Source organism: Lampris incognitus, chromosome 4 (assembly GCF_029633865.1).
Source record: "Lampris incognitus isolate fLamInc1 chromosome 4, fLamInc1.hap2, whole genome shotgun sequence".
NCBI lineage: Eukaryota > Metazoa > Chordata > Actinopteri > Lampriformes > Lampridae > Lampris > Lampris incognitus.
The window spans coordinates 32,587,273-32,607,393 of record NC_079214.1 but is presented as its reverse complement, the minus strand read 5'-3'; the positions used below and the strand labels follow the sequence as shown (position 1 = coordinate 32,607,393).

The 20,121-nt window shown below is 41.1% G+C and overlaps 1 protein-coding gene across 1 annotated transcript in view; it reads right to left on the bottom strand.

Annotated features, from left to right (window-relative positions):
• LOC130112027 (MAM domain-containing glycosylphosphatidylinositol anchor protein 1) overlaps nucleotides 1-19,890 on the bottom strand; it is a 326,189-nt gene extending 306,299 nt beyond the window's left edge. Inside the window, exons 1-2 of the mRNA XM_056279334.1 lie at nucleotides 19,797-19,890; nucleotides 12,912-13,051 (exon numbers count right to left, since the gene is read on the bottom strand). Coding sequence (XP_056135309.1) covers nucleotides 12,912-13,051; nucleotides 19,797-19,890 — 234 coding nt within the window. The remainder of the gene's footprint in view (nucleotides 1-12,911; nucleotides 13,052-19,796) is intronic.
• Nucleotides 19,891-20,121: the final 231 nt, after the last annotated feature.

Below are 20,121 nucleotides of genomic sequence, written 5' to 3'. Positions count from 1 at the left end.
TAGTAGTTTACATTTACATATGCGCACCAGAGCATTCTGTCATCCTATTGGTCAACGTCAAGGAACACATCGTTGGAGTTGTCAGAATAGGCAGGGGAAAAAAGAAAAAAAAACTCTGGAATGCTACACTTTTCGTCGGGGTGTCTTGGGGCGCCCCAGATGCCACATCGCTGTTCTTCGATTATGTCACACTACACAGGGTGAAGTTGCCCGTTCGTCATTTCCGACGTTCCTAATCGGGCCTGACTCTGGAAATTTGTCGGCGATGACAAAATCATGTCAAAATTGGGCTAAATTCGTGTAGTCTGATCCTGTCGTTAATTGCCCGGACAACCAACAACCTGTCTGTCGGACGATCGAATGGATTTCCGGCATGTCCGAAATTTTGGTCGGCTGTCTTGCAGTTTCAGCGGTATCGCGATCTGATTTCCCACAATTCAGTGAGAACCTACCCAAGTGCGCCTGCATGAGCCAAAAATAACAACATGGCGCAGACGAGCGAGCTCACTGTAGACTGAATGTATGGAGCTCAGATAGATCGAGCTCTGGCAACAGTAGTCTATTATATTAGCTCAAATGAGATTGTTGCAATGGTGGTCAAATCCGATCTTGACTGCAACCTGTGCCTTTCTCCTAGCCTTCTTCGCAAACATGTCTTAAATTGTAAGATAAAAAATATAAATAAACGTCAGTTGAATGTAGGTTAAAGACAGACAGCATGACAGAGAAAGAAAAAGAGGGGGTGAGAAATGATTAGGTCTCTCTTCTGTATGGATCAAGGTGAGCGAACCCTTTTCAATCCAATCTAGCCCAGGCGAAGGTAAACAATCAGTCTTGATAAAGGATTGGATAAATCCTCAATCTGACTCATTCTCTGTAAAGCAGCCCTTTATTGGCTGACCCCCACATGTCTAAATTGGATCCTTCAGAGTGAAGTGGAGGGAGAAAAATAAAGAGAGAGAGAGGGGGGGGAGAGGCAGTGACAATGGGGGACAAAAAAGAGATACACAGAGAGAAAGAGAAAGACAGGAAAAAGTTAAGCCATTGAAAAGTCCCTTTCATCACAGCTTCAGAAAGCATGGATGGACGTTGTGCTAGCCCACAAACCTGTGGAAATGGGATGAAAACGTTTGTCACACTAATGGCCTCCTTAGTGGCGCAGGAAATCAAACCCCAAAAGGTTCAAGGTTGAAAAACTTATTTGTCCCACACAAAGTTATACTAGTGCAACACTGTAGTGAAATGCTAGGTGGCATTCCCTAAAGACTGTGCAAGGCACATTAAAGCAGAAAATATCAGAATAAGATATATTACAACCTAAAAGGAAATCAAGAAATACAATCTAAATCAAGAGAGAGAGAGAGAATTCCATCAATTCCAGGTGAACATGAATGTCTTGTTCCAGTAGCCCATTTCTCATCAGATTACCCTGGTTCCCCCCAACACCTGGCGCAGACCTTTTTAACCCAGGCGATGTCTGAGCTGGTACGACTCTATTCATGTTACTCACACTCATATCTGAGGTAGCTGGCTTGTATAGCGTTAGGAGACTATACCACAGACTCTTGCTGGAGACTTGTCCCAACCGGGGTTTGAACCCCCGATCTCCAGCATGGAAAGCTGACATTCTTACCTACTGAGCTATCCAGCTGAGGGAGGGGGGAGATAAAGGCCACAGATATCAGGACACTGAAACTCCTCACAATATACGGAGGGTTCCACCCAAAGTCCAGCAGCCTGAGACTGTATAATAAGCGAAAAGATGGATGCCGAGGGTTAGTGAGTGTCAGAGCCACTATCCAGGATATAGGGCTGGCTACTGGCAAGGACCTCACGATATGATATGTATCATGATACATGGGTCAGAATACAATTGTATCGTGGTACATTGCTATACAAAACATATTGCGATACATGGCAATCTACTCATATATTTTCGTAATGTGTGTGTGTGTGGTGTTAGTGTGTGTTTGTGTTAGTTAGTGTAGCTAGTGGGACCGAAAACTAAAGCACTTATGATCCTAATTATTTTTGGAGGTGGTAGGTATTGTTCCAGTGAGTACGGGAAAAATCTAAAAAAAAAGTAAAATTATGCATAATTATGCATAAATATGCAAAAATGCATTTTTCTAAAAATGGCCAAAACCCACTTTTCTCGGCATTTCAGATGATTCTGAGTATCTTTGATTTTTTCACCTATATAAAAAAATTTCTGGGACTTAGAAATGTTTTGGCATTATGCAAAATATATGCATTTTTGCAAAAATGCACTTATGATCCTAATTTTGGAGGTGGTAGGTATTGTTCCAGAGAGGACCAGAAAAATAGCAGAAAATTAAAATAATTTTAATAATTATGCATAATTATGCAAAATATGCATTTTCTACAAATGGCTGAAAACCACTTTTCTTGGCGTTTCAGATGATTCTGAGCATTTGGGGGGAGGGAGTTGGAGTGGGGGGGGGTAAACCACTTTTCTCGGCATTTCAGATGATTCTGAGCATTTGGGGGGAGGGAGTTGGAGTGGGGGGGTTAGGGGCAGGGGGAAGGCAGTTAGCTGGCAGGATGAAGAGGAGGGAGATTTAGACGGGTGGATTACCAAACTGCTACATTGTTGCGGGGTTCTTCTAGTACTCTACATAATTTACTGAAAATTTAAAAATATAGCTGACAATACAACTTGCTGTGTACGACCTGGGTAGTCTAATATTAATATCACAATATATTCTTATAACTCAGCGGACAAATTAAGTCAAAACTATTTAATTTAAAATTTGTATTCCAATTTATTAGAATGCTATCGCTACATTGCACAGTGCACTGTCACCGAACACACTGAACTGAAATGTAGATCCCATAATATCATATGAAAATAAAGTGTGCATATCAAGTATCCTTATTGCGTCACCAAACACACTGAACTGAAATGTCGATGCCATATCATACCAAAACAAAGTGTGCACATTAAGTATTCTTGTGTCACAGAAAACACTGAACTCGACTGCAATGTTGATACCATAACATGAAATAAAGTGCATATTAAATATTCTTATAAACAAAACTCATAAAACTGAATTAGTCAGTATGCTGTAAATAAACTGTAAACATTAACATACTGTAGTAAAACTCGAAAGTTATTTGCAAGTGTCCGCTATGCTTTGATATTAACTCTTAAATAGTTACATTTTAAGTTTTAAGTGTTTTGACCGTCGGCCTACCTTCAGCGGGGTAACTTTAGACCTGTCTGAGGTGAATACTGGACAGAGACCTTTTTTCTTACAGAGGTAAGAGATGTTTTAACAGTCCCCCCCCCCCCACGTCTTCGTAAAGCCTGGGCATTTCTATATCCGTCATGTGTCGGCGAGTTGGGAACACATAGCGCGGCTCCATAGTGTTTACCATAAGTTTGAAGCCGGGGTTTTCAACTATGCTATATGCACAAATCTTTGCAAATAAAAAGCACCACCGACTCTGTAATCTTCTATGCACGAGCTGATGGAAGCTTGTAGGTGTTACTACCCAGCGTAGTTTGCCTTGGGTCCGCAGGTTTCGGATGAGGTTGCTGCTGTCCTTTTATCTGCGTGGTGTCTTCTTCAGTGAGGTCGTAAGTTGGTTGTGTTCCCTGAATACTTTATCGTAGTATGACAAAGCTTGAAAATGGCATTAGTTTTATCCAAATCTTTGTTTCCTGTGTTGTCTTTAAAACCAAAGTGCACCCAAACGTCAGCTTTGAAAGGTGAATGTGCTGCTCTAACATTTTCCATGAGAAGCTAGAGAAATACCAAGGGCTGAAGGAAGAACTAGATTGGATGTGGAAGGTGAAATCCACAGTAGTCCCAGTGGTAAAAGGAGCACTAGGGCTGTGACCCCCAACCTGGGACAGTGGTTCCAGCAGATTGCCGGAACAACATCTGAGGTCTCTGTCCAGAAGTGTGTGGTCCTAGGAACAGCCAAGATACTGTGCAAAACCCTCAAACTATATATACATACACTTTAGGTGTATAGTGGTAGTGTGTACATAGTGAAAGTATGCAGTGTTGTAATTTGGACAGTATGTGTGGTCAGTTTGTGAGCAAAACAGATTTTTTGATTATACCAAGAATACAGGAAACTTCTAACCACATAAGGATCAAGGAGCCGAGAGCTCACAAATCTTTCCCCAATAATACTTCAAAACAAAAAACTTAAAAAACGGTGATCCATGTGTGATTTCAGTCTAATTATTATTTAGGAACAGGGACACTTATCTCCTAAACCTAAAAACTAGGGAGAGATTAGAACTGCTATGTGGCAGCATACCTTATTAATAAGACATATCTGTGAATGCCTCATGTTTTTATGCAGTGTTGTCTGCTTCCTAAACAAATCCTTTGGCCTGATGGGTTAAACTTGTCTTAAGATTGAACCTATGAAATATTAAAAGAAAATTAATTAGGGCTTGGAATACGTTCAGAAAGAACAATAATGCAAATTATTTATTATTTTTTAATTTGTATTGGTAACAGCTAGCAGCTTTCAATGACTGACATGGAGGCCATGGATCCTGGACAGTGCTGGCTGGCTGATGACTCTAACCCAAAGTCTAAACCTCTACCCTGCCAACTTGTATGAAATCACTACATTTTAACCACATCCATTATGAATATGTTGTTTTATTATAATACTGATAGATAGTTAAAACATACCTAGCTGTAAAGTGTAAAAGATGTAAATCTTAATGGTAGAAGATGGGACTCTGTGAAATCTGCTGGATCTTTCCAAACAGGAGGATATTTGCGGAAAGAAAAAGCCAGCCTGTCACATTATGCCATGAAACTGACAGATAAATTAGATAAGACCTTGCTGGTCTACAATGAGGAACACTGTTTTGAATATAAAGCAAATTATATGAAGTTAAAAATGTGCAATAATTTAATCAGACAAATATGTACGAACTAGCCCCATTAAAGGTAAAACCCCATTCATTCTCTCCACTCACACATCAGGTGTTCATCACTCTTTTTCACATTCTTCCCAATTCAAATTCAAAAAGTGAGACATCTCAAGTGTTTGGTTACAAAAAATAGTCATTGATGTCAAGAGGTGGGTCACCATGCACACAGCACATCATGAAATCAACATATGGAAGTGGTTAAATTAAATAACCTGACATGTAATTAGCCTACTGAATATGTCTAATATTATCTAGCGAAAAGCAGCAAACTTTGTTGCTAGGAAAGAAAAGGGTGTGGACAGATTGGAGCAGGATGGAGGTGAGATGGTAGGGTAGTGATCAGGTTATCGATACAGCCTATGGAGAACCAGTATGGTGGAAACTCTGTAAGCCCAGAGGGACAGCATGCAGCATACTGCAGTGTGCTGCCCAGAGCAGGAGGACTCTAGTGGGACTGGGGTCAACAGAGGCACCTTTACATTTCACATCTATTTTGTTTGCGCTAGGATGGTCAGTGGGTTCCTGAATGCTGCAGAGGCTGCAGAAGCTCTGCCATCTTATTATTCTATTCTATTCTATTCTATTCTATTCTATTCTATTCTATTCTATATTTGCAACAGGAAAAGGTGAATATGGAGCTACATAGCTACTGAGCAATGCACTTGGGTCATTGTAGATTTCTTAGCCCATTTTTATTATGTTCTGTACTATTTCTGATTCACTAAACAGCAACCACTGAAGATTATCAACAGGGGCAGAAAATACATACAGAATGACATATGATAAAGGTCATGAAGTGAAACCTCCGGCAAATATAACAAGAACACAGGGTGCACCTTCACCCGCTGAATTGCACAGATGCCTGTCTGATATCATTCTATTCAGATTTATTCAATTCTATTCAGCCTGTAGACTTCACACACACACACACACACACACACACACACACACACACACACACACACACACACACACACACACACACACACACATACACACACACAGATAAACCGGGCATACTCACACTTAGACACACCTGTCCTTTCATTTCTGCGTGCTTTTTCAGACTCTTCCCCTCTATTGCACGTCTGTCCATCTTTGGAGAGAGATCCCTCCTCTGTTGCCCTCTGAGGTTTCTCCCTTTTTTTCTCTCTGTTAAAGGGCTTTTTTAGGGAGTTGTTCCTTATCCAATGTGAGGGTCTAAGGACAGGATGTTGTGTTGCTGTAAAACCCACTAAGGGAAATTTGTAATTTGTTATATTGGGCTGTACAAATAAAATTGACTTGACTCTATTGTCAACAGAATGTTTGCCACTCTATTTCTTATTTTCATTTCCACTTATAACAGCTGTTTAAAACTGTGTTTAATACCAATATAGCAATAAAGAGCGGGATCCAACTATCCTGTAACAACTGAGAGAAATTAGTGTAAATAAACTATGAAAGGACCCCTAACCAATATTAATCCATTGAAAGGACCACTAACCAATATTAATCCAAAATAACTGATCCATCCAAACCGGAAAAAAAATAGATCAGTCTTACCAAGTCACGGTAGTCTGGAGGTGAATCAAAGTCCACTGAGGTAAATGAATCCAAAGACAATCCACCAAAAGGTGGAAGAAACTCGGGCTGTCTCAAGCCTTCTCAGTTGGGGAAAAAATGGCTGACTAACTGTGACGCGTAGTATCACCTAATCTAGTAGAGTAGCTAAGAAGAAAGCCACTTTATTTTGTCATTGTATTTTACAGTGAATTACATTCTTACAATGAAATGTGTTCTCTGCGTTTACCCCATCCTATTGTATAGGAGCAGTGGGCAGCTGCAGCACCCGGGGACCAACTCCAGTTCTTCTTTCCATTGCCTTGGTCAGGGACACAGACAGGAGTATTAGCCCTAACATGCATGTCTTTTTTTTTATGGTGGGAGAGAACCAGAGCATCCGGGGCAAACCCACGCAGACACAGGGAGAGCATGCAAACTCCACACATAAAGGACCTGGGATAGCCTGGGGTTCGAACCCAGGACCTTCTTGCTGTGAGGCAACAGTACTAACCACTGGGCTACTGTGGTGCCTAACAATGTATTATCTACTTTTCTCCTCAGATGGGCCGACAAACTGACAGGTTTCCCATTTCCAAAACAATGTTCCCATGTGCTCTCAAAAACATGGCTTCTTGCAGCGTACTTGCCTCTCTACTGCCATCCCTGGCCCATTCATCACCTCACACAGGAAATGGCCCAGAGACTGACCAGTGAAGCTGAGTGGCACACACTTACATAGACTGCCCACATACAAACAACTACATAAAACACATGAGGAAACCTTATCAAACCCTGGCAACTTGGGTGTTACACACTAACCATTTAGTGGGTATTTTTTTCAAATAGCTTTTACATTTCGATGAGCTGACCCAGTGTGAATCTAATAAATAGCACATTAGGGCTAGGTTCTTGCTGGGACAAGAGATCAGCAAGTGAAGTAACAGAAGCCGTCACAATAACACACTGATGGCTTGTATGATGAGCAGTACTCCAGTGACAAAAGCATTGTGTTGTGATATGTGATAAGCCCCAGTTAGTTCTGTGACGAGTTGGTTCCTTTACCGAGTTAATGGATTTTGATAAACAATTGTGAATTATTAAGACAAAAAATAATAAGTGTAAAACTTCTAAATCAGTTTTCCTAGACTTGCATTGAAATAATGTCAGAATATGGTATGTTGACTCTTACTCAAATGATATACCCTGATATTGATGTGATTTCTATTCCTCAATCTTCTCTCCATGGATATTGTGTAGCTACTAAAATAACTTATATCTGCTACAACTCATGTTGTCCCTGTATAGCACTTTTTCATTTTCTATCTTTCCATATGTTTGTCTGTCTGGTTTTCTGTCTGTCCCTGTCTGGCTGTCTCAAATATTCACATTGACTCACACAAGCAAACACAAGCACAAGGAAGAATCCAGGCACACGGTGTCTCTTTGCCAGGGGCATGCATTTTAAGTGTTCCCAGTGCATGTAATAACCTATTTTATTGTTTCACATTCTGAAAAAGGGACAAATATTATCAATAATTAAATTACAATATGACGTCCAAACCAGAGAAAAGCAATCAATGATGCAGTTTCCTACTTGTTTAAACGGTACCAGGGGGATGAACTTGTGTGTATTCATGAAAATGCTTTTAGTATTGTTCTTATCATTCAGGCATTGGTATAAATCAGACTCTTATTAAAGGTATTAGTTCACACTTGTTTCTGACCTCAGCCAAAATATATGTGTGTGTGTGTGTGTGTGTGTGTGTGTGTGTGTGTGTGTGTGTGTGTGTGTGTGTGTGTGTGTGTGTGTGTGTGTGTGTGTGTGTGTGTGTGTGTGTGTGAAAGAAAGGGAGAAAGAGGAATATGAGGATCAGGAGAAAAAAACATGCTGGCAAAGACAGAGCAAGCACAGATAGATAGACAGGCAGCTAGATAGATAGACAGACAGACAGATAGTTAGATAGATAGACAGACAGACAGATAGATAGATAGATAGATAGATAGATAGATAGATAGATAGATAGATAGATAGATAGATAGATGTGAGCAGATGTCCTTAATCCTATGAACAGAAATTCTCACACAGACACAAACAGAGGGCTAGACACGGGCCTGATTTCATACACCCTGATGTGATACCAGTGGACATGTGCCCATGAGGAACATTGCTTTTCTCACCTACTGCGTGCACACACACAAACACACACACGCAAACACGCACATACTCATGATTCAAACCCACTGTGGTCAGCTTGGCTTATTTTAGGTCTACCCCTACAAGCAAAAAACAGTTTAGCTAAGGATGCCAGATGTGTCCTATGTTGAGTGAGGCCTGTGCTCTCTACCTTTGTGAGTATGTTTGTGTGCACATGCACATCTACATGCATATGCAGGCACGTGTGTGTGTGTGTGTGTGTGTGTGTGTGTGTGTGCGTGCGTGCGTGTGTGTTCATATTTATATGTCTGCACATGGTATTTGATACATTTTCTAGTAATAGCCATGCTTTGTTTGCATATCCTTTGGAATCTAGGTCTAATTACAATTGCTGGTAAAGTGTTTGTATATATATATAAAACTTTATTAAAAGAAACACTCAATGGTAGGAAAAGTGCTCAACAAATAAGGACCAAAATAATCCATTGATTCAAGTAAATTATTGGTGAGACAGTACAAGCCTGTTCGATGCCATAAGCAATCATCAGCTGTCAATAAAGCTACTCAAGGAAAGGACATACCATCTACTGCCTCGTCATGCCCAACATGTGCACATTGTCCAATGGGGAAGAGAGAGGTGCAACATACAAAAATTTCAAAACATGTGATCGCTAACAGAGGTGCGATTGCAGATGCTTATGGAATGAAACAGGCTTGAACTGTCTCATAAAGGATTTACTTGACTAACTGGATTACTTTACTCCTTATTTGTTGAGCACTTTCCCTACCGTTGTTTCTTTTAACAAAGTTATATACACTACCGTTCAAAAGTTTGGGATCACCCAAACAATTTTGTGTTTTCCATGAAAAGTCACACTTATTCACCACCATATGTTGTGAAATGAATAGAAAATAGAGTCAAGACATTGACAAGGTTAGAAATAATGATTTGTATTTGAAATAAGATTTTTTTTACATCAAACTTTGCTTTCGTCAAAGAATCCTCCATTTGCAGCAATTACAGCATTGCCGACCTTTGGCATTCTAGCTGTTAATTTGTTGAGGTAATCTGGAGAAATTGCACCCCACGCTTCCAGAAGCAGCTCCCACAACTTGGATTGGTTGGATGGGCACTTCTTTGAGCAGATTGAGTTTCTGGAGCATCACATTTGTGGGGTCAATTAAACGCTCAAAATGGCCAGAAAAAGAGAACTTTCATCTGAAACTCGACAGTCTATTCTTGTTCTTAGAAATGAAGGCTATTCCATGCGAGAAATTGCTAAGAAATTGAAGATTTCCTACACCGGTGTGTACTACTCCCTTCAGAGGACAGCACAAACAGGCTCTAACCAGAGTAGAAAAAGAAGTGGGAGGCCGCATTGCACAACTGAGCAAGAAGATAAGTACATTAGAGTCTCTAGTTTGAGAAACAGACGCCTCACAGGTCCCCAACTGGCATCTTCATTAAATAGTACCTGTTAGAGCCTGTTTGTGCTGTCCTCTGAAGGGAGTAGTACACACCGGTGTAGGAAATCTTCAATTTCTTAGCAATTTCTCGCATGGAATAGCCTTCATTTCTAAGAACAAGAATAGACTGTCGAGTTTCAGATGAATGTTCTCTTTTTCTGGCCATTTTGAGCGTTTAATTGACCCCAGAAATGTGATGCTCCAGAAACTCAATCTGCTCAAAGAAGTGCCCATCCAACCAATCCAACTTGTGGGAGCTGCTTCTGGAAGCGTGGGGTGCAATTTCTCCAGATTACCTCAACAAATTAACAGCTAGAATGCCAAAGGTCTGCAATGCTGTAATTGCTGCAAATGGAGAATTCTTTGACGAAAGCAAAGTTTGATGTAAAAAAAATCTTATTTCAAATACAAATCATTATTTCTAACCTTGTCAATGTCTTGACTCTATTTTCTATTCATTTCACAACATATGGTGGTGAATAAGTGTGACTTTTCATGGAAAACACAAAATTGTTTGGGTGATCCCAAACTTTTGAACGGTAGTGTATATATATATATATATATATATATATATATATATATATATATATATAGATGTTGTTACGGCCCTAGTGCCGTGTGTCTGTAATTTTCCCTCTCCAGGTGATGCCCCGCCTCCTGTGGAGCTGCTGATTGAGCCCAGGTGACCCCAATTCCTCATCAGCTGGCTATATAACTTGGAGAGAGACACCCAACAGTGCCAGTGGGCCATTGTTGGTAGCAGTGTGTGGAGAGAGACGGCCAGTGGGCCATTGTTGCCAACCAGAGAGCAAGCTCTTGTGTCTAGACTCCTTGAGAAGGAGGGTGAAACTTATTATTGTTCTTGGTTTGGTTTGATCTGAGTTTTGGTTAAAGCCTGGTTAGTTAAGAGCCAGCATCTTTAGTTGCCTGTTTATTCTGTAGTTTGACTAAAAGTTAATTTTGTTAATCTGTTTTTACACCTGGTTCCGCCTCCCACCTTTCTTATTCCCCCGGGATACTTTTATTTTCTTTGTCACTTCCCCTGGACCTTTTAACGGGGAACGTAACAGATGTATAGATGTAGGAAAAAACTTTTAATACATAGCGGTGCAAGCTTGTTTCATGCGTCACGCACTCATCAGCTGCTAATGTGATTCAACAAAGAAAACACACAGTATATATTGTCCCACGTCACGCCCCTAATTTCAGTGGACAGCAATTGTTTTCTTTGTGTGTGTGTGTGCATAGCGTTTTTTTTCCCATCATGCGTCTCGCACTCAGCAGCTGATGAGTGTGAGACGCACGAAACAGGCCAGTACTGCTATGCATTAACATCTTTTCTCCTGTATCTGTGTTTTATATATATATATATATATATATATATATATATATATATATATAATTTGTATGGTGTAAACAAATGTGTATGGTAAAGAAAAGGCCTGAGGTGTTTTGGTCGTGCTGTCTGTGTGGTTGCATAATAATATATAAGAAGTAACATTTTATTTTTTCGCCATCTTTAACATAGGCTAAACCGAAAAGGAGGGGCTGTGTAGTATGATAGAGTGGGTAATGCACAGTTATCAGTCATTTCATAGCGCAGTCTAATGCAGTGTGTTGTACTATTTATATCCAATCATATATCTGATATCACATGATTTATGGTATCATATCACAGGATTGCATACCATTTCATCAACATCACATTTCAAATCAATTCGCATGTATGGTGTGTGCCGGTTAAACCTTTTATGTTTCATTCTTTTTTTCACCACAAGGAACCTCACTGCTGTCTTGGTTTCTGTGTGTCCATGTGTACGTCCTGACGGTCTCTCTGTCTGTCTTTGTATAATCTTACAAAACATTGCACAACTATCAATCAACTAATGTATACATTTATCCATCCATTCATTTGTCTGTCTGCCCATTCATTCATCCATCCATTTACCAGTTCCTCCAGCTGTCATAAGCTTCCATGTCTGGAAGGGTGGAAAAGTAATTAAAGAGCCTGGTAATTAAGAGTAAACTGTCTGATGAGCCCTCTGACAGCCATGTTGGAGCCAGCATCAACAGCTTTCTCTAATTATTCATAAGGGGTTTTGGTTTAATACTATGGCTTCCCTGAAGCATATTATGACTAATAAATATCAGCCTGGGATTCTGAGTAGCTGTGAGTGAAACAGTTTATTGTTGTTTGAAGGCCGAGGAAAAGACTTGGTTCGCACTCGCAGTCTTCAGTGAACTTTGCAGCAGTCGCAGGATATGTACTTGGTGCATTTGAAACTGCAGCTGTAAGCAGTTTTACTGTGTATCCACGTGTTGTGATTAGCACCGCTGAACGAGAGATGTCAATGCTCAGGTAGACATTACACATAGCCCCTTTAAGCATGACACATAATCTGTACCTTCTTTCCCAGTAGCTATGTTTCCATCACTGTTATGCAAATTTTTCAGGTGCAAGTAAGAAATACTGAATAGAAAGGCCATATTTCCATAAAAAGCCTAAACATTGCAAAAGAGGTGAAAGCTTTAGCCTGTTAATAAAAAGAAGATTCAATAAGGGGTGAAAGTAACATTTCTAAATAAATGATGTAAGGGATAAAGTCAATAGTCATTGCTTGAGCTAATATAATAATGCCCATTGCATTTCTTAGTTTTCATCTTTGCACAGTGGAGTATTTTTGGACTTTTCCAAATTGCAAATGGTTTTGAGACCTGGATTTCTCCTATAGCTTAAAATGTTTGTATGTCATCATTAATATTTTCACAGCATAAATACTGAACTGATAGGTTTGGTGTGACAGAGCTCACCTGTGGCCGGGGATGTCCTTTGACGATACATTGGAGAACAAGTGTGTCTCCTTCTTTGATGGTGTAGATCCTCTCACTGATGTTATCCTCCTTGACGTTACATGCTGCACCCGAGTGCACGATCTGGGCATTGGCCGGGGCTGTACACATACAAACACACACAAAAGGAGAGAAATTGTCATTCAAGTTTAGCTATTTTTTTTTTTTTTGGTGGCTTTTCCCCCTTTTTCTCCCCAATTGTACTTGGCAAATTAGCCATCCCAGTTGCTGCTCTACCCCCTCTGCTGATCCGAGGAGAGCTGCAGACTATGCCATGTCTCTTCCAATACATGTGGAGTCGCCAGCTGCTACTTTTCACCTGACAGTGAGGAGTTTCACCAGGGGAACGTAGCGCGTGGGCGGATCACACTATTCCCCTGAGTCCCCCCCCCCCCCCGAACAGGCGCCCCGACCAACCAGAGGAGGCGCTAATGCAGCGACCAGGACACATACCCACATCCAGCTTCCCACCTGCAGACACGGCCTGTCTGTAGGGACACCCGACCAAGCCGGAGGTAACACGGGGATTTGAACTGGCAATCCCCACATTGGTAGGCAATGGAATAGACCATCACGCTACCCAGACGCCCAGGTTTAGTTAGCTATTGCAGAAAAAGCTATACCTTGCAGGTATAGCTGTAATATCTGCACTCATACCGGACTATGTCTATATGTACGTGAGCAGACAAATGAAGTGGTTTAGGCAAACGTGTTGCTTGTGTTACTGTTTGGCAACATCTAAAGTAATTTGTGGAGAAAAATAAAGAATTTTTATTTTTTTCCCCATCTCTTCTGTAATTGGTCTAAGCAACATACATTTTGTTCAATGATAATGCTACAAATTGCCGCTACACATGAGAAAGATTAGGCTGCAATAGCCACTTTTTTACTACTGTAATGTACAACACAAATGAATGATGGTGGACCTCCAAGGCTACAAGTTTGGTTTGCGTGCAAGCAACCTCAAGTGGCCTCCTCTCAGCTATGATGAAGAGAGACAGGGGAGGAAGAGGAGAGAGACAGATACTGAAAAAGAACAGCGGCTGAGGAAGAAAAGAGCGTAAGGGAGTGTGAAGCCCCTAAGAGAAGTGTAGAGGATGATGAAGCACAGTGATGTGATTAGCATCGATCCACAATGAAGAACAAGTTTTCGCTCAAATCTCCAAATGTTGTGGAATGACAGGAAAGTGGTTGGCCAGTTCCCCATAAACTTCAACATGTACAGCCAGAGCAGCACAAGGGCAGATCTTTATCCAAAAATAATGTTTAAAATAGCTCAAGGCTCTGAATATTTCTCTGATTATGGACAAGATTTGTGTGATATCAAGACAGAATCGTCAACTTGTTACACTCCCTTTCCATCTTCAGACATGGAGTGGGCAGATTCAAAGGTCTGGACCCAGAGAAGGTCTCGATCGAAACAGCAGCCTCAAAGAAGTCAGCTAGGATTTAAGATATCCTGACATGTTGTGCTACCTATCAGTAACTGGTTTCATGGCTTTTTTTAACTTTTTTTTGGTGTGATTTGTTTTGTTTTAGGTATTTCCTCCTCAATCACCAGCAAATCTTTTCTCAGTAAAAACAAATGGAACGAGAGAGAATGGCTGGCATTCAATGTAGAATGTTCATTAGACTTGATTACAATGACATCGTTACCAATCATGTGGCTTAACCTGTTAATTTTTTAGGATGCAGCCAATTAAGTTTCCCTGTTTATACCTGTTAACATCATTTTTTGCATTTCATCAACTGTAATTATTTTTGGCTTTACCATGTCTAGTGTCTCCTCTAAATAGCACAGGGTACCGCTGTCATATTGTACTTCTGTACAGGTGGTGGAAGTGCAAAACAGAAGCCTACAATTACTCATATGAAAGTGGACACACTGTTAACCAGACAATTACATAATTGACAGCTGAAAAAAAAAACAGACAAGCTATTTGTGTCCTCAGTTCTTCAAAACTATACATATTTTGTAAGGGAGGAAACGACAAAGAATATGGGAAGAAAGTTTGTGGTTTCTGCCAGAATGACTGAAGCTGTTACCTTCTGTGTGTGTGTGTGTGTGTGTGTGTGTGTGTGTGTGTGTGTGTGTGTGTGTGTGTGTGTGTGTGTGTGTGTGTGTGTGTGTGTGTGTGTGTGTGTGTGTGTGTACATGTTTAACTATCCTAATGTGGACCAAATGTCCTCTTTAGGATAGAAAAACCAGAAACCACCTACCTTGTGTGGATATTTTAGAGGTCCTCACAAGTAAAAGGGTCTATTTTAGGGTTAGGACTTGGTTTTAGGGTTACGGTTATAATTAGGGTTAGGTTAAGGTTAGGGTAAGGGTTAGGGTTAGGCATGTAGTTTACGTGGTTAAGGTTAGGGTTAAGGGCTACTAGGAAATGAATGTAGTCAATGAGAGGTCCTCATAAGGATAGTGAAACGGGTGTGTGTGTGTGTGTGTGTGTGGTGTGTGTGTATGTGTGTGTGTTGAATGCAAAAGTGAGGCTGTGGAATGGCTTATGTGAGATGCTCATCAGTAGAGCAGTCAACTGTAATTCACCATTATTTGGCCCGAGACCTCTTTATCATACAATAATAACAGACACACTAACTCAACAAAAATACTTGAATTCAGTCGCACACACAAACACACCCAGACATAGTGGGACCCTTGACCTTGTCTCTCACAGTTCTTGCAAGTCTCAAAAACATTGCGCTTGTTAGTTGGGTTTTGGTGACACAAAACGTTTCTTCAAATAATGGGTAAATGGTGAATGCTAATGAACAAAACAGGTTTCATCTGCTTCTTGCTACTATCTCAGATCATCTCATTTAATTCTTTCTTTTTGATTGTATGGAACATTTATTTTCTAAGCTTCATTCATTCTGGGGAAGGTTGACTGGGCACACAAGTTCATTTTTATCAAGGCAGCCCTTCATATTGTTAATGTTGTTTTCTTGCAGTTTTCTTCTGTTGGCCTTTGAAGAACTGGACAGGAGCAGCTGGAGCAGCAAGTACCTCCTTTAGGATGCTTCCGTTGTTCAGGAAGGATTTAAAGCTCCTTTTTTTTGCTTTTGTTTTCTTTCTGACTGTCTAGCGGCCTTCAACTGGCAAGCACACTTCGCTTGCATTTGGGCATCTGCTGTCTGGCACTGTTTAATTTCTAAAAGTACAACACATGAGAGGACTGAAAACAGACAACCACGCTCACAAAGACTGAGAGTGAAAATAAACAAAGAGCAATGGTCCTAATCTATCACGCTAGCATGTGGGAGCTAGTTTCCCTCTCGGGGGGGGGGGGGGTGGAAGGAGAGGAAAACGTAGTCTGCTCTCTCCCCAGGGTAACAGGTTGCTTCAGCTGTCTGATCGACTAGAGCCGGGATGGAGGGAGCTGAGCTGGGAGACAGACGGGTAAAACTGTGTGTGGATGGAAGAAAAGAGAAATGGGCCAAGGCTGAAGACAAAAAGACAGATGGGGGGGGGGGAGTATGGGAGAATGAAGAGGAAGAGAGGAAGGCAGAGGATAGGAAGAAAGAAAACAGAGGGAGGAAGACAGTCACACAGTGAAGATGAAAAGAGGCAGACAGGGAGACGGAAATAAGGAACAGATAACAGTAGAGAAAGGGAAGACTGCGGTAAACAAATGGAGAGGCAAGCTGAAAACAAATGAATAAACGGGACAGCTAAAGTGAAGAAAAAAAAAGAGAAAAGAAGACATGGGAAATTAATTGCAAGGATGGGATCACGGGTCAAAGAAGGAAGAAAGGAATAGAGACAGAAAAGATGATAGTGCAGGTGACTGATAAATAAGGAAGTAATGGGTGGGGGGAGGGAGGGAGGATGGGGTCTAATGAAGAAAGCTAAGTCCACCAGGCAGGGGCAAGGTAAATATACTATGAGGACAATATAGGAATGATGCAAGCCATACAAGAAGGCCTCTAGACTGTCAGCGGGGCATTTTGTTTAGAGATGCTATGGGAGAGGAGAGGAAACTCCTGCAGGCCTGATTCCAGACCATGGACCTGCAGCCATGACCAGACAGGAGGAAAGGGAAGAATAGGTTGAGGGGGTGCCTGGGATGGTGTGCTACATTCAGTGCCTTGCATGAAATGGCTTTGCTGTTGAGGTCTGTGAGGCTCTGGATGGGAAGATCAGTGAATTTGGAGTCAGCGTGTGTGATAGGGTTAGGTTTGTTGTTGTTGGTCGCAGTTGACATGTAAAGATGATTAAAAAAAAAAAAGAAATTATATGCAGTCCCCAGCCCTAAAGTTTTAAAGCAAAGCCAAAATAGTTCCCAAGAGACCCAACGTTCCTTCAGCCTTGGAGTAGCGGCAGCTATTCAGTTTGAAAAATGATCATTGCTCATGGAAAGTGGCTGTCTTGTTGGCAAGCTATCTGATTCTGATGATTCATTGATAAAAGTCTTTCCAGGAGGATGCCGATTGAAAATGCTACGCTTGTATCATCGGATCTTTCCTGAAGCATTCAATGTGCATCAGTTGTGAGTGAAACATAAGTATGGGCACATGCCTCATCTGATTAATTGATTTGTCAGGGCCTGACATGTTTGTTTTCGTTGAGAGGATGGGACATCTCTCAGTAAAACTAATGATGAGACAGGAGAGCCGATGTCAAAGCACGGTGACAGATTGACGGAGTGTTGCACTGTGCGCATGTAAGAGAATGTGAAAGAGTGTGTACACTGTGTGTGTGTGTGTGTGTGTGTGTGTGTGTGTGTGTGTGTGTGTGTGTGTGTGTGTGTGTGTGTGTGTTTCTTGCCCGATGAATCCCACTGAAGGTCATGAATCCTGTTGAACACAAAATAACGTAGAGCATGATTGATATGCGTGGTTGCATTATGGTGGCTGTCCATGCATACAGATAAGGTCTATATCCGTTTACTTCATTCACTGGAGACCCTTTAGATCCTTGCCCCCCTCCCCCGGGCATCAGACATGGAAAGAAGAGAATGGAAGAAGTTTGGAGAGAAGAGAAGAGATGAGAAGAGAAGGTGGGAAGGAGAGGAGGGCAGAAGAGAAGAGGAGAGGGGCGACTTGGAACTTTGACACTTGGAGAAAGTTGTAAACTTTGCCAGCTAAGAGCAAAAGAGGAAAGCCTTTAATCTGACTGAGGTTGACACTAATCACACACACACACACACACACACACACACACACACACACACTAAAGCTGCCATGGTCAAAACTCCTGGTGCTTCACCGTTTTTATCAGAAGTCTTCAAGGGAGATTGAAAGGATAATCAATTGGTTGACATCATGACCCCATCCTTTTCAATTCTGCTCAATGAGAGTGCAAGATATAAAAACACATCTGGGACACCATTGATTCCACGTACCATTTATCGGCCATTTGATCTGATGTCTTTGAGGAAAAAAAATGTGCATTTTGAAATGATAGGAAAACAAATGTTTCCCTATCATTTCAAATAAAGTATGCTAAGATTGCATAATGATGCTGCTGTTGTGGCATCAGGAGGACATGGGTGCAGGTAAAAGTTAGAAGGGACACTCGTTTTATAAGCATTCGTTTTTTTTGTTTGTTTTTTTTTTGTGCTTGTTCTGTCTTTATCAAAACTTTGAAATCTGCCAGAATCCATCTTAACAGGTAAAGAAATACATAAATGTGCCATTAAGCAAAATAGGCAACATTTTTTGACGTAGTTAGAAGCAACCTTTTAAAATGTGTTTGGATCCATGATCCTATTTTCAGGCATCAAAACACGGCACTGTATTGAGGTATTTTGGTTCGGACCGGGAAAGGCAAACTTACACACAACAAATCTGTAAATGGCCAGCGGACATGATGGCTGGTGGACATGATGCCTATGATTCCTATGCCCGACACACACTTATTTCAAGGGACCCCACCATCACCCCAATTACAATAAAAATATGCTTGACATCATGCTTGGAATATTCAGCGCCATGCTTCTTTGGTGGGACAACGAAAATGTCATTCAATAAACAGTGTCATCCACCGCAACTTTTTGGTTGCAAAGTCATATATTATGTCCTTATTGTCCAGATCCTGTGCTAACTGGCTCTCTATTGAAAGCAGTGCCAAATCATTTAATCTGTCTTGAGACATAGTAGAGCGCAAATAGTTTTTTAAAAGTTTCATTTTACTGAATGCACGTTCACCACCCTACATATTCACCAACAAGCACAGAAAAATGTGCAGTAAGACACAAGTCCCTACAAATGCTCTGAAGCTCCATATCGTAAATAGCATTCAGTAAGTCCGAAGGCCCCAGGCTCTTCTCAAATGTACCATTGTATAACAATTTTATATAATTAATCTGCCTTTCAAGACAATCTCTCCAATCATCCTCATATTTTGCAGACTTTCTGCAGGATGCAGTAATGAACTCCGCTGACATGTTCCTGAAGTTCCACAAGATGGAAAACTCATCGCATATCTGCTTCGTTGCGCTGAATCGTGTGTTGAGTAGTGAAATGGTAGAATCAAGTGCAACATAAAATGTCTTGTTCCTGAAAACTACTTCAGGACTTCCTTCAGATATTTCGACGTCGGCCTCATCGGAGAAAAAAAAAAGTTTTCTCTTTTGCTGCTTGCAGTCTAGCCTTGGCTTTATGCCCACAGCCTCAGCTAGGGCCCCGGGTAGAAGACCCTGCCATGAATTACAAAAGAAATAATTTCCTCAACTAAAGCCTGAATGTTAGATGGTCATACGTTGAGGGAAATAGCCATTGATTGAAAGATGAGATTTCTATCATCGACACACTGTAGTACCTTAACCCAAAAACCGAATAGTAGGATAATAGAATAATAAATGATTGGAAATATGTCATTAAACCCCCGTGCTTCTGATCTACCATTACAGCCCATTCCCTTATCTGGTTTAGTTAGTTTCTCTAGTGCCTGAATCACTGCCGGCCAGCGCATGGCAACAGGGTGCACCGCCTCCATCATAGAGATTGTTAGCTTAACTAAAGTGGCAAACGCAGTAGCAACAACAATGTCACACCTCGCTCCTTTGATGCCTCAAGGCGTCTGTCTTGTTTAAGAAACATAGCCATGCACTCCCTTGCCTGTCACATTCTTTGTTTTTTTTCCCTCTTTTCTTTTCACTTTTGAGTGCCAGATTTGTGAGTAGGTCACAAGACATGTAGGTCAGGTGAATCGGCCATACTAAAATCG